This window comes from Rutilus rutilus, assembly GCF_951802725.1.
Source record: "Rutilus rutilus genome assembly, chromosome: 11".
Classification (NCBI taxonomy): Eukaryota; Metazoa; Chordata; class Actinopteri; order Cypriniformes; family Leuciscidae; genus Rutilus; species Rutilus rutilus.
Window position 1 is genome coordinate 7474475 of NC_140216.1, and position 13930 is coordinate 7488404.

At 36.8% G+C, this 13930-nt stretch overlaps 1 protein-coding gene across 1 annotated transcript in view; it reads left to right on the forward strand.

Moving 5' to 3' along the window:
• Nucleotides 1–13930, forward strand: part of csmd2 (CUB and Sushi multiple domains 2) — a 296611-nt gene that overhangs the window by 203787 nt on the left and 78894 nt on the right. The window contains exon 26 of the mRNA XM_084424679.1: nucleotides 12316–12518. Within this exon, the coding sequence (XP_084280805.1) occupies nucleotides 12316–12518 (203 nt within the window). The remainder of the gene's footprint in view (nucleotides 1–12315; nucleotides 12519–13930) is intronic.

The window sequence follows — 13930 nt, forward strand, 5'->3', positions numbered from 1 at the left end:
ATATATGCTGAGTTGGTGCTCTAGAAACATTTCTTATTATTATCAATGTTGAAAACTTCTTAATATTTTTTGTTGAAACCATGATATTTGTCAGGATTTTTTGAAGAATAGAAAGTTCAGAAGGGCACCATTTATTTGAAATAAAAAAAGTCGTATCAATGCAAGTCTTTACTGTCTCTTTTGATTCTTGCTGAATAAAAATCATTTAAAAAATCTTACTGACCACAAACATTTTCAGTTATTTTATATATTTCATTTTCTTTCGTTATGGTCATGTCCCTTGGGAACCAGGTGAGTCACAACTGCCGCTGGGTATTAAGGGTGCTCCAATCAATCGGGTGTCGATTGTTATCGCCTGATAATCGTTTTATATAGTTTCAGCCGATCAGAAAACTACATCCACCCGTCTGGCAGTTCTACCAGATGTAAAAAAAAAAAAGATACATTTACAATGTCATTGCAGAGAGATTTCAATGACAGCAACCTTACAACAATGACAGCAAGAAACTAGGGCTGGGCTTTTTTTTACCTTCATAATCGTTCCTCCCTAAAAGCCCAAACTTGAGATCCCTTACTGGGATTAAATTAACCTTCAAAAAAAGGTGCATAACACCCCATGTACAGTCAGGTTCGCCTTTATTGGCTAGCAACCACATCTAGTACAATATGAAGACATCAGAAGTCTTTACCACCAAAACGTGTTAGCTAAGTAAACATGTCTGAGCTTGAGCATGTAAAGGAGTGTGTGAGTTATTTAAAATCGTATTAGTTGGAAATCATGTTCCAATACTCCGTTCCGCAATCATTTCTAAAAAGCTTGTTTGTCAACAGTAAACAGCTGTTACAGTGTGCATTTGTGTGTGATGTGAGGTTCATTTAAGTATATCTAGTACAACTATATGATCACATATGAGTATCGCAGGTCATATAATGGGGTGTTAGAATGTGTGTGTTTTCCTCTTCCTGTATGTCTGTGCAAGTGTTATTAAGAGATCCCCTTCCACAGGTACAGGATAATTAATAGATCAGGTCCCTTCCAGTCTCAGACCTAGTTCCCCAGTGTAAAGTATGCACATACTTTTCTTTGATCTCATCTTGAGCAATCAATTATTCAAAATCATTTGCAATGCAATAAGTTTCAGAATAAGTCCTTTGGCATATGACCAAAATCAGTATATAACTCTTATATAACAGTAATTTTACCTCACGGAATAAATCTAGAAATTATATTATTATATTAAATCTAAATACAATTATAATTAAATATAAGTTACATATAAATACTCATAAACAACCAATACAAACGTTGAGGTTGGTTTTTTAAGAAGTCTCTTATGCTAACCAAAGGTGAATTGATTTGATCAAAAACACTGTTAAAAATGTTGTGTATATATGTAAATATAGTCCTACTTTAGTTACTTGGAAATATATGCTATAATGTTTCAGTTTCTTGATATTTTATTGATAAATCACAGACCAGCTACTGAATGTTTCTGTGTGTGCGCGTGATGTGCGAGCTACTGTCTGTGTGTGTGTGTGTGTGTGTGTGTGTGCGTTACATTGCAGCAGCACATTAGTTTAGATCTGCAATTAACTTACGTGTACAATAAGCTGTTTAAAACATGCATTCACCCAATCAATTTTGAGCATCTAGATGGTATAGTCTTACATTTCTTGTGGAGTGCTCTCAGAGTTTGCATGTATTTGTCATTTTAATTGTTTGGAATGAAGTGTAAGTGGACCCCCAACACACTTTGGAGTGTGAGCTATATTTTTCAGCTTGACGGATTTTGTTTTAATTGAATATACCTCAGTATAAGTGCTATATATCTCAATGGGTGATACATTTGTACTGTCACAGGGTGTATACTGTGATACCACCTAGCTTCAGCTGTCCTGTCCTTGTGGACTTCCTTATCCAAAGGGGCTGATGGAAAAGTCTGAGTGTAGAGACATAAAAGGATGTGTAAGGGTGGACTGGGATGGTTGTATGATGTGGCAGGACGCTGACGGGGAGGGGCACACTTTGGGGTTTCGTGACACATGGGGTGCAGGCGAAATTTCAATGTTCTTTCATCACAGACACATCTCCACCTCTGAGATGCCTTTGTTTGGCAAAGGTGATAATTACTTTCAGCAGCCTCTTCACACACACACAGAAAGATATACCGCCTAGCCCCAAATGTCCTCATCCATGTGGGATTAGACATCGGTTAAGCCTGCTGTTCCAGAGCTGGTTTGGAACATTCGAGTCGCAGCTCAAAGGATCGTACTGTCACGCTCAAGGCTCATCTGCAGTCACGAAAGAAATCTGAGGAATTAACGGAAGCTGGGGTCCCTCTTCCCTATTCTGCTGTTTTATCAACCTCTTTTTCTTTTCCTCTAAAGCCTTCAAGTCATAAATTAGCCCTGTTCTCTTCTTGTTTCCATCCCATCTTGTCAAAGTCTCTTCTCTTCTCTTCTCTTCTCTTCTCTTCTCTTCTCTTCTCTTCTCTTCTCTTCTCTTCTCTTCTCTTCTCTTCTCTTCTCTTCTCTTCTCTTCTCTTCTCTTCTCTTCTCTTCTCTTCTCTTCTCTTCTCTTCTCTTCTCTTGGTTTTCATTTTCATTCTTAATAAAGGCAGGGCATAAAGGTTTTTAAAGTTATGATATATCATGGATCAAACTAAAATGAATTTATGACCATTTAAATAAATTATTAGTCTGTACATACGTAAAGGAATGCCCACCTCCTTACCCCTAATTCTCACTGATACTCACAGGTCTCACTTTTAGAATGAATATTTCTCACACAGCAACAATAATGTTAAATATGAAATGAATATCTCAGTGGGAAAGTCGTTGGTTTGTCAGTAGGGTATTCTGCTTTTAATTAATGTAAGTTAGTAAAAAATGTAGTTTTGACTAAAAATTGTCGATGTCTTGGCTTGCGGGATGCTTAACATCATATTTAAGGCCAGGGTTGCAGTCACACCTCATGATGCATAACTTTAAACACAACCACAAAACCAGTGCAAATAATACAGAACAGCAGTTTTTTTTTTGGCATTATTTATTCATGCTGTGGTGTATGCTGGGAATAATAGTCCTGCCTCCAGCACCACTGGCATCACTGTGTGCTTCTTTAGTAGCTTAATCAGCAACATCGACCAGCTTGACCAGCCAAGATGCTAATGAACATCATCATTACGTTGTTCCATCAGCTAGACCAGCACCAGACCAACGTAAACCAGCATGGACAAGCATTTTTGGAGTATAGACGGGGCCAGATTTACCTCATATTGTGACATAGGCAAAACAAATCTCTCTCCTCTCCCCAATATGCCCACTGGAAATGTAAAAACACGATTTTTTTTTAAATGATTAAACCCTGTGTTGTCAAAGTTGATATTGTGGCTTTATATATGTTAATAACATTTTACCAAAATCAAGCTTAAATCAAGTGATTTCTCTTCTTTGCTCCTCAAATGCATAAAACATTTTTCTTTATATATAGTAAAGAAAATGCTGTACTTGTTCAAAGAACCAGTTCTTTATTTACCCTTGCAAACATGCAGAGACAGTCCAAACCAGGGTTGTCAGGCCAATTGTTTATCAAAACTCGCCAACCACGGCAAAAAAATGTGGCAACAGTGTAAATGTAGCCCAATTGACTTGGCAACACTGGTCCAAACTGCGTATGGCACTTAATTCACAATAGAGGCAGGGTGGACAGTTTGAGGATCCAATGGAGTTACGAGGTTTAGTCACAAGCTCTTTTCTATACTTTTCATGGGTTAAATATTTGCAAAACCCACAGACAAAAAAAGATAAAAATGACAAAATGTGAAGAGACGTGCTTCATCCTGACAGCAAAAATATTATAAATTGTATTAATTTATAAAGTAATTGTCTTACAGAGTTTTAGCAGGCACTTTAGAGTGAAATAATAATAAGAACAATAATGAATAAAAAATAAAAAAATTCTCCACATTGTAATTGCCCCCCCGGACATGCGAGCATATGCAAGTGCCTAGAAAGCCTATGCATAAATGATCTGATCTGTTGCTTTTTTTATTTTTTTATCAGCAGGTTGTACAGGCACAGGGGAGAGAAAGACCCCCGAAGAGTCTAGAGTTGATCAATCAATTAATGAGGCTAATTTTTAATGAGCTGTGAAATTGTGCCGTCTCACTTGCAATGTCTGCTTGGTCATTACTCTCAATATACAAACTGTCAAAGTTTGAAACTCACAATTTTTCTAAAAGGTTAATGTACCCCCAAATCCAATACTTTGCTAAATGGAGGAAATGTGCTCACGCGCACCGAGAATAATCTGATGATAAACACCCGGATGGTTCTTCTGCCGGTGTTCTCATGGGAGCACTTTGCTGTGGGGATGGCTGACAGCGGTAAAGGGAGGAGACCGTGCATTGTGGGTAGAAAGTGCTGTGCATTTGTTTTTAAGGTGGCCTCACATTTGCTGAATCAGACTGAGAACTGCTTCTTACACACCTATCCAGTCTGCCTACTCTGCAGATAAAGATAACTAATCATTAATGCATCAGCTACTTCCGCCCTCCATTTTCGACTCTAAATGAAGGGGTTTTATTTATTTTATAAAAAAAATTCGGTGTATTTTTAAATAAATTGTTCGTGTTACGTAATGAATTACATTCTGTGTTTATTTATTTGTTTATTACCAGACAAACAAACGCAGACTGAGAATTTTTAGGCTGTTTGGTGCTGATCTAGCAGGTCTAGCATAGCCATACTATTCATCAGCAGAAGTTAACGAGTGAAGCTAGCCAATAAGCATGGCCTCTCTGATGATTTTTTTTTTTTTTTTTTTGTCCAAGAATGTGTTTCTGGTTTTGAAGATAGAGTTGAATCATTATGGGGACGCCAGCAGAGTCTGAGTCTTGATCTTGTGGCCTTGACTTTGAGACCTTTTGAAACCGTCTTCTCCCAGACGTTCATTGCTCTGGAAAACTGCTTTGAGCAACATGAATGATGCAATAAATGAATCACTTTCTCTATTTCAGTTCATTAAAATGGCCAGCCTGGCTCTTAGACAAACAGGTCATGGTCTGGGATTGAATCTGTCATTTTCCCCCTTTCTTTAAATTCAAATAATAGTATTTTAGTTGTTGTTTTTTTTTGTTTTTTTTTTACCACGATCAAAACTCGTCCTCTCCTTCAATCAAATAGCTTCCATCCAAATTGCAGTCGTACCCATCTGGGATAATGGAGATGTCCTGCACAGATATGTGCATAAAGGTGCCCTTGAGCTGCTTGATGTTCTATACTCTGCTGCAATGAGAGATGAGCACCATCATTGTAGTGATTGCAACGCAGCATTGTATTGATATTCTGACATCATTTTGTTTTCTTCTTCAGAATCTCCTGTTGACTTACAATGATCTAACCGCAAGGGATGGCATCATTTGTAATAGAGGGCAACAATCCGGTTCTGGAAGTAAAAATTCCGTATCTAACAGCATAGCATAACATAACATAAGGAAATTGATTGATTTGATTTATTTTTAATTAACTTGTAAACCGTTCAAAACAGACCTACTGTGAGGTGATCAATGCTTTAATTGAAGCCATCATTTTACATTATTTAACGTAATTCCTAGTGGAAAAAACAAATTATCTATGATTATGCAAACAATTCACACATTTGTGCAAAAATTCCTTCCAGTCACATATATAATATATGTGTGTGTGTATTATGCATGCAATATATTTAATTCGATTACGTCATCCACAATGCTTTTATTTGTCTTGCTTCATACATAACTAACCACCTTTACTGTCTAGTAAGCACAGATATTTTCTTCAGGATGCAAATGCAAATTCAATGCAAATCTGTCCACCTTAGACAGGACATCTTTGTGCACAATATTTACTCCATCTCTAAACACTACTGTCCACACATTATTTACAAAAATGCTACATTGTTCACTTGATTTTTCTCTGGGCACACCAGATCCTTCACTGGTTGCTTAATATTCAAAGAGTGACTGGAAGGAGTTTCATGAAACTATAAATTTCTCACCCAGCTTTCAAGTATAATTGACATTTTCACAAACACATGCAAATGCTTCTCACGTTCTTACCAATCATTAGATATTCATCTCATGCTTTCACAGATTACTGTCTTATTTATGTTAATTTTTTTTTCTTCTTTCTTTTTTTTTTAATGTTGTGTATGTTTTCAAATTCTTTCACACTCTTTCACACGCTTTCCGTGTCCCTATCAGGATAATTAACACCGTCCTTGATATATCATCCATGTAGATTTTGTTCTCAAGTGACTTGCCTGGTTAAGTGAATAAACAAATAAATGCATCCACAGACATGCATTCACAAAGCAGACGTCGCTCCCTGTCTGCCAAGTCATTGCAGCAGGAACGCGGCGAGACTCCCGGGGTAGCGGCGCTCGCTGTTTGGTATTCATGTGACACAGCTCTTCTCTCCATTCACCTTTCTTCCTCTCCTCTCTTTGGCACTTCCTTTGAAATCAAATTGAAGCACTTTGTTTCTTAAAGATGCGTGCAACACTTTGCTTACCTCTTGTTATCCACTTCAAAATGGTGGTTTTAGTTGTTTAATTTGGAAGGACAGGAGTCTTGGCTTAGTCTTGTGCTTGTTTTTAAGTAAGTTGGAGAAGAACAGAGTGGGTAAATCAGGTTTTGGATGACCTCTGTTGAGATCAAAAGTATTTTTCCATCTCTTGAGATGCAGATGACCTCTATATTTTGCGTGGTTTTAGGGGAACAAATCAAACCTTGTTGGGTTTAGTCTTTCATCTCCCTCCACTTCTCCTTTGTGTTTAACATGCAAATCTGACAGACTGTAACCACCCACTCTCCTGCCAACGCTCCCCACAACCCTACCAACTGCCATCCCATCAGCGAGGATTACATGAAAGAGTTGTAGAGCAATAGAGAGAGAAACAGGAAAGGATAGACGAAAGAGTAAAACGCATTTCAATAAATAAAAAAGGAACATGAGGATTAGTTAACGATAGCTGCGTATGGAATAGCTGTACCAGTATGATGTTTGTTCAGGCAAGATCCTCGTTCTCCTCTCAATATCAGTGCCTGGAACTGAGGTTAATTAGCCTAGCATCACGACCAGAGCTTAGTTCAAAGAAACCCCTTAAGTTAAGAAAAACTGTATTTTACTTTCTTAACTTAAAGGGATAGTTTATCCCAATATGGAAATTCTGTCATAATTTCCGCACCACCATGTCATTTCAAAACCTGTATGACGTTCTTTTTTGCTGTTGAATGCAAAAACAAGTATTTTTTGGGAAAATGTCTCAAAATTGTCCATACAATGAAAGCATTCAATGTGTTAACAACAACAGTTAAAACATTCTTCAAAATATTGTCTTTTGACAGTAAAAGTTTATCGCAACTGGTTTCAGATTGTTTAACCTGGCTCTGAAAAGCCTCTAAACAGATCAATTTTGACCAGTATCAATTTTCATACTGGTTCAGTCTGGTTTAACCATCGTAAAGCAGCCTGAATCAGCACAGAATATGTGAAAATTAAAGATGATGAAAGAGTATATGAAGAAGAAATAATTCTGAAGAGCAAAAGTTCAAACTGCACTGATCTTCCATTCTTAGCTAATCAACTTCATGACCATCAAAAACGAACCATCAAAAATTTTCAACAGCATGAAAATTTAATCAAGTTGGTATCTTTAGAGCAGGATAGAGATGGAGTACTAATATAGTATTTATTAATATTAATACGATTTTTTGTTTGTATATTTTCATGTATATTTTGTATATTCGTTTTAGTAATTGTGCTACTGTAATGTTCATATTTTTTTATATATATACCGGTATTTATATTTAGCTGTATTTTTAATTTCAGTTTTTATTTTAGTACTTCAAATGTATTTCCATAGTTCCAACAATTTTATATTTATGTTCAGTTACTAGATTTATATATATATATATATATATATACAACAAGCACCCACAAGCCAACTTGCACTGTGTCTACATCAGACATGAGTGGCGCGATGCGCCAAAAGACAATAGAACCCTTTATAATCAGTAATGTTGTGCCACACGACAAATCGCTGACAGTAAACTGATGCCTCGTTCTATTTATGGCGCACTCCATGCACTTGCTATACTTCTCATAGGAAGGACAAATGGATTTGCAACGGTCGGTTTGTCGCGTTCAGTGTAGACAGCTTCTAGCTGTTGCAGCTCGCCGTGATGCACTGCATCAACAGTTGCGTACGGTGTGAACACAGTGTGTCCATCACATCAACAGTGTTTTTTTGTTTTTTTTTGGAGAATATAAAAAGGTGACAATGAGAATATAATAAAAAAATATTTTGAAAGATGTGACACTTCATGCTGGTTTATGTTGGTTAGTGTTGATTTGGTGCTAGATTAGCTCATTAACATAGGAACTCCTGGTGAAGCTTGTTGGCGACACCAGAATACCAGCATCTAAAATACAGCTGGTTCCATCAACTGCACATAACACCTACTGTAGCATCTTGTAGGCAAAGAGGAAGTTGGCTGTCAGTAACAGAATAGGTGCATCATTGTGCGGCTGCTTCCCCTTGAGAAACCAGCCGCCACTCGCATAGATTAGCGCTTTAGCATGACACAGATCTGTCCTGTCGGCAGTGATGCGATGGATGTTGGAGTCCGAGGGGGTTTCTGAAGTGCTCGTTTCCTCACAGAAAGCAACAATGTGTGTGTGGTAAACCTTGGGGTTGCCAAATGGGTGGAGGGGGATGGAATAATTTGGTTCTTTATCAGATTTGTAAAAGCACTCTGGCTGTAGGCTGATTAATCTCATTCATTTAGAACTTCTGGATTGAATAATGCGTTGCTTTCTTTATCTGTCTGACTGTCTTGCTGCTGTCTCCTCCTGTCTTTCTCTCTCTTAACTCTGACTGTGATGTTATCGCTGGAGGTCGCAACGTGTCTGTACTTGTTGGTCACTAGTTTAACAATGAATACAATGGATGTGTGTGTGTGTGTGTATTGAATTCTGGTTGATTGGGACACTTTTTGCCATTGAGATGACTGGGGAAAAGTGTCCCAATCAATCTGAATTCACCCTATATATTCTAATTTGCATAGACTTTACTCAGACAAACTTTACCACATTGTCTCACCACTGAATCCTGCCGCTCTTGTCAGTGGAAATTACTGACTCGTTGAAAATGAACGAGTTGCCGCTGCTTTGTCGGTGTTTACACTTAGATGCAGGGCCTTTCTTTATTGTATACACAGCTATAAATAACTGTTGATCTCTTTCATTTCACACCCAGACTGTGTGCAGAGTGAAATACCTGTAGTTCGCACAGTTGCTGTATATTGTGTGTTTATGTGTGTCTTTCATACTGAATAGACGGATTTGTTGAATTCTAAAACCCACACAATATTAAATTGAAATTGGGATTTAGAAATACTTCCCACTCACATCTTTATGGGTGGAGAAACGCACATACATAGAGAGGTGGAAACCCGGGGAAGCTCTGCTAATTCACTTTCATGAATTACAGTAAGCCAAAGCGTTTTTTTTGCTACTGGTTTGCATCCGCTGTCATGGCAATAATATAGTGGAAATACTACACATGTATGGCCTACAACGCTCTATTGAAATCGTTATTTACATCCCCACGGCAGTCATTTGTAAATGGGAGGACTGTATATTCAATAAAACCCCTTTTGTTTTCAGTAAGCAGACAGTCTTTTGGTTTCTAATGCAGATGGACATAACTGAAGTCATGGGGTGCATGTTTGTTTTCTAGAAATAAGTATCTAACTTGGCTTTTGAGACATCAATACTTTTTATGCCGCCCCTGAAGTCATCCATGTGTAAAAGGCCTGTGAACCATGACTGATAAAGTCAGCTTTTACACATGATCTCTTTTTCTTACTCACTAAGCATTGCAGTAATCGCTGTACTCAACCCAATGTCTCTTCTTGTTTTTGTTGTTGTTGTTTTTTTCTGTTAATGCAGCATGGTCTGTGTTAATGAGCTTTTGTGTATGTGTGACAAAGTTCTCCGCCGCCTCCCTGGTTAAGGGCTTTGAGTTTCTTAAAAGCAGGCTCCTGATATCATTTACATAATTTCCTTTCAAATTGCTAACTGTTGATGATTTAACTCTTACAAATCGTTCCAGTTACACTGTGATTAGTTTATATGAACTTATTTATCTCAAGTTTTGTTTTAAATGTCTGTATTGTTCTACAGAAAGATTATTTTTCTTAAACCTGGATGTTTTTTGTTGGTTTTGGGACTTTTACCTTGATAGTCTTCTTTAAAGCATACTTAAGGTCGATACTATATATTCATATTATATTATTGTATGTCTTCCCATTTCTTTGTCAAGGTGGTTTTAATAATGTGGTAAAAAAAACTATTTTGAGCTCTACTCAACTCATAATTTTAAAGGACATGGTAACACTTTATTTTGATGGTCCCTTTTGAACATTCTGTTGACTATAAGTAACTTTGCAACTACATGTCAACTAACTCTCATTACAGTATTAGTGTACTGTCTGCTTAATATCTGATAACTCTTTATTGTGATGGTCCTCCAACAGACACTCTACTGACTATAAGTAACTTTGCAACTACATGTCAACTTATTCTAACCCTAACCCTACCAGTCTACTAATACTCTACTAATACTCTAATGCGAGTTAGTAGACATGTAGGTGCAATGTTACTTCTAGACAACAGAATGTGTTAAAGGGACCCTCAAAATAAAGTGAAACCAAGGACATTTATGCCCAGAATTTATCACAGGACAAGGAAGGTTCAGTTACACTTTATTTTGATAGTCCACTTTAGACATTCTACTAACTACAAGTAACTTTGCAACTACATGTCAACTGTCTCTCATTAGGGTATCAGTAGACTGTTAGGTTAGGGTTATAGAATAAGGGTTTAGGGATAGGGTTATAGAATAAGGGTTTAGGGATAATAAAATAAGTTGACATGTAGTTGCAAAGTTACGTATAGTCTTATAGAATGTCTGTTGAGGGAGTATCAAAAGAGTTAGCAGGTATTAAGCAGACAGTCTACTAATACTCTAATGAGAGTTAGTTGACATGTTGTTGCAAAGTTTGTGGTTACTAGAATGTTTAAAGTGGACTATTGAAAAAAAAAAAAAAAAGTGTTACCGAAGGTTCCCCAGCTTGCTCTGCACACAAATGTCTAAGAAATTATTTGGGACAAATGTACTGTATTTTTAAAGATCAGTGTGAGAAAAGTGACCTCTGAAACGTTGGGTTTTAGAATAACCAGCTTGAATTTAATTCAATAAGGTCCAAAAACATTAGGTTTTTGTATATATATATATATATATATATATAAATAATAAAAAAAAAAAACATTGCTTTCATTTCTTTAGAAATCCTGTCCATTTAAATTTTTGAAGATGTTTATTCAATGCATTTTTGCAATGTATTGCACTTTTTGGATTATGTGCTTTTTGTCCCTTTTACCATTTTGTCATTTGGATTTTTGCTTTTGGTTTTCACATTTCTCTAGCGGTGTTGATCAATTTGTCCTTAGTGTATATCATAATGCAGTAGACTGTTCTCAAGAGGCGTTTTCCTAATGTCCCCTTATTGCAGTACCTGCAGCAACAACGTACAGAGCCATTTCTGAAAAGACAATCTGTTATAATTATGTGTACAGAACACTTTGTTAGTTATGTATTCAGTAACCTCATGCATTAGTAAAGCAATCTGGTTCTGGCATTTAGGTTGCAGAAAACAAGTACTTTTCCCTCGGATTGGAAGTGGCATGTCTCATTCATGAATCACTTTGAAAGTCCTTATTTAATTGCTGTTTCTTAAAGGTTAATGACTTAAATTTCTGCATGTTCTACATTATAGTAATATATATATATATATATATATATTTTTTTTTTTTCTCTCATTCTTTAATATTCTTCTTTTTATGAATTGCCCATTAATGAAATTTTGCAGGTGTCAGTCGACTAATTTTCACTTATTTTTGAGTCTTATTTTTCTCTTTATCTTCTCTCTGTCTCTCTCCATTTTATATCCTTTTAATATTAAGTACTATCCAAGTGCTAATTTCCTGTCTGGCAAGTCGAAATTACCCATATCTCTCTTAGAACAAATTATTATTATATAACTAGTGAAAACTTGTGAAAATGTACAAATTAACGATGTGATTCCAATTACTTCTCTTTCCGCTTGGCACCGTATAGATATGATTGCTCTCCTTTTCTCCCTCCCTTCCGACTCCCTTCCAGAATGACTGTCTAATGTTATGTTTGTATGTGTAACTCCACAGGCTGCATTTCCTGGTCTTCCACACTGAAGAGGTGCATGATGTTTTGCGCATCTGGGATGGGCCTCAGGACGGAGGTGTTCTCCTTAGAGAGCTGAGTGGCTCTACTCTTCCTCCAGACCTCCATAGCACATTTAACTCTGTCAGTCTGCAGTTTACAACCGACTTCTTCACCAGCAAGCAAGGTTTCGCTCTGCAGTTCTCGGGTATGTGTTTTACTCGGACTCCATTCACTCACAAATTTCTCACAAAAGATATGAAGTGCATAATTGTTTTGTTTGTTTTGCTCTCGTGCATTGAATCAAACTATTGTGATTTCATTATTGTGTTATTTGATTTGGTTCAAGGCTTGGATGAATACATACAGCACTTTGAAGCGGGCAAATAAGTTGTTTTTAATTTTTGGGAAATTGCATTTGCATCTCGGTGTTTCCATCCAGCACCATCCTGAAACTTTTGATAAAAACCTTAGTGGGAGACAGTGCTTGAGCTCCAGAATGACAGCTGAGAAGCACCATCTTAGAGCTTCTCCTAATGCCTCCGACAGCACCCACCCTGCAGCACGGCCCAGCAGACACAACCTCTCCACTGACAATAAATGAAGCCCGTTAAGCCAAGGTTTATGTGCTTCTGTCTGCTGTCAGCCTGTAACCAGGGAAACCATTCCCGTCCACCTCCATCAGCCATCAACTCCAGCCAGAGAATCCTGATTTCTTGCATGATACCTTCGAGACCCAAAAAAACCAACATTAAAGGTTTTACATAGAGAGTAAAAAGAAATAATATGCCATTATGCATTAACGACATGTTATTTCAGTTCCACAGCCTCACATTTTAGTTTCAAAACAGCCCTTCTGGGTTAAAGCAACTTTAAGAGAGTACCACAAAGATGCGGGTGCCTAGATAAATAAATTAGTGTGTGTAGAAGAATGCAGACTTGAGCTGTCATTTGGGTGCTCGGAAGATGTAAATTTACAGCAGTTATTAGATATTCATAATGGCTGGTAGGTCAGCACCACAACCCAGCAGATGACTTAAATGGTTATGAACTCCAGACTTGCTGTCTAGTACAGTGGTTCTCAGCCAAGCAAACTTTCAAAGAGGCCATAAGATAAATTAAAATGAGACAAATGAGCATTAAAATAAGCTGAAGTTTAACATTCAAAATGCAAACTGACATTCTACTTTATTGCTTGTTTAATTAATTCCCTAACTTTGTATTTTTGTCTGGTTTCCAGTCCAAATATCTAAAAATTCTTAAATCAAGATGCATTTACTAGATAAGTCAAATTGGATAAGATATTATGTCTTGTTTTCCGGGGGAATTAATCAAAATTAAGTGAGTTTTTGCTTAAAACAAGCAAAATTATCTGTCCATGGGGTAAGAAAAATAATCTTAATTCAAACAGAAACAAGATTATTTTTCTTACCCCATGGACAGATAATTGTGCTTGTTTTAAGCAAAAACTCTTAATTTGTATTTATTTCCCCGGAAAACAAGACATAATATCTTATGGCATTTTATTACTTTAGTAAATGCATCTTGATTTAAGAATTTGTTTAATATTTGGACTGGAAACAAGACAAAACATTTTTTTTTGCAGTGCTCAGCATAAGA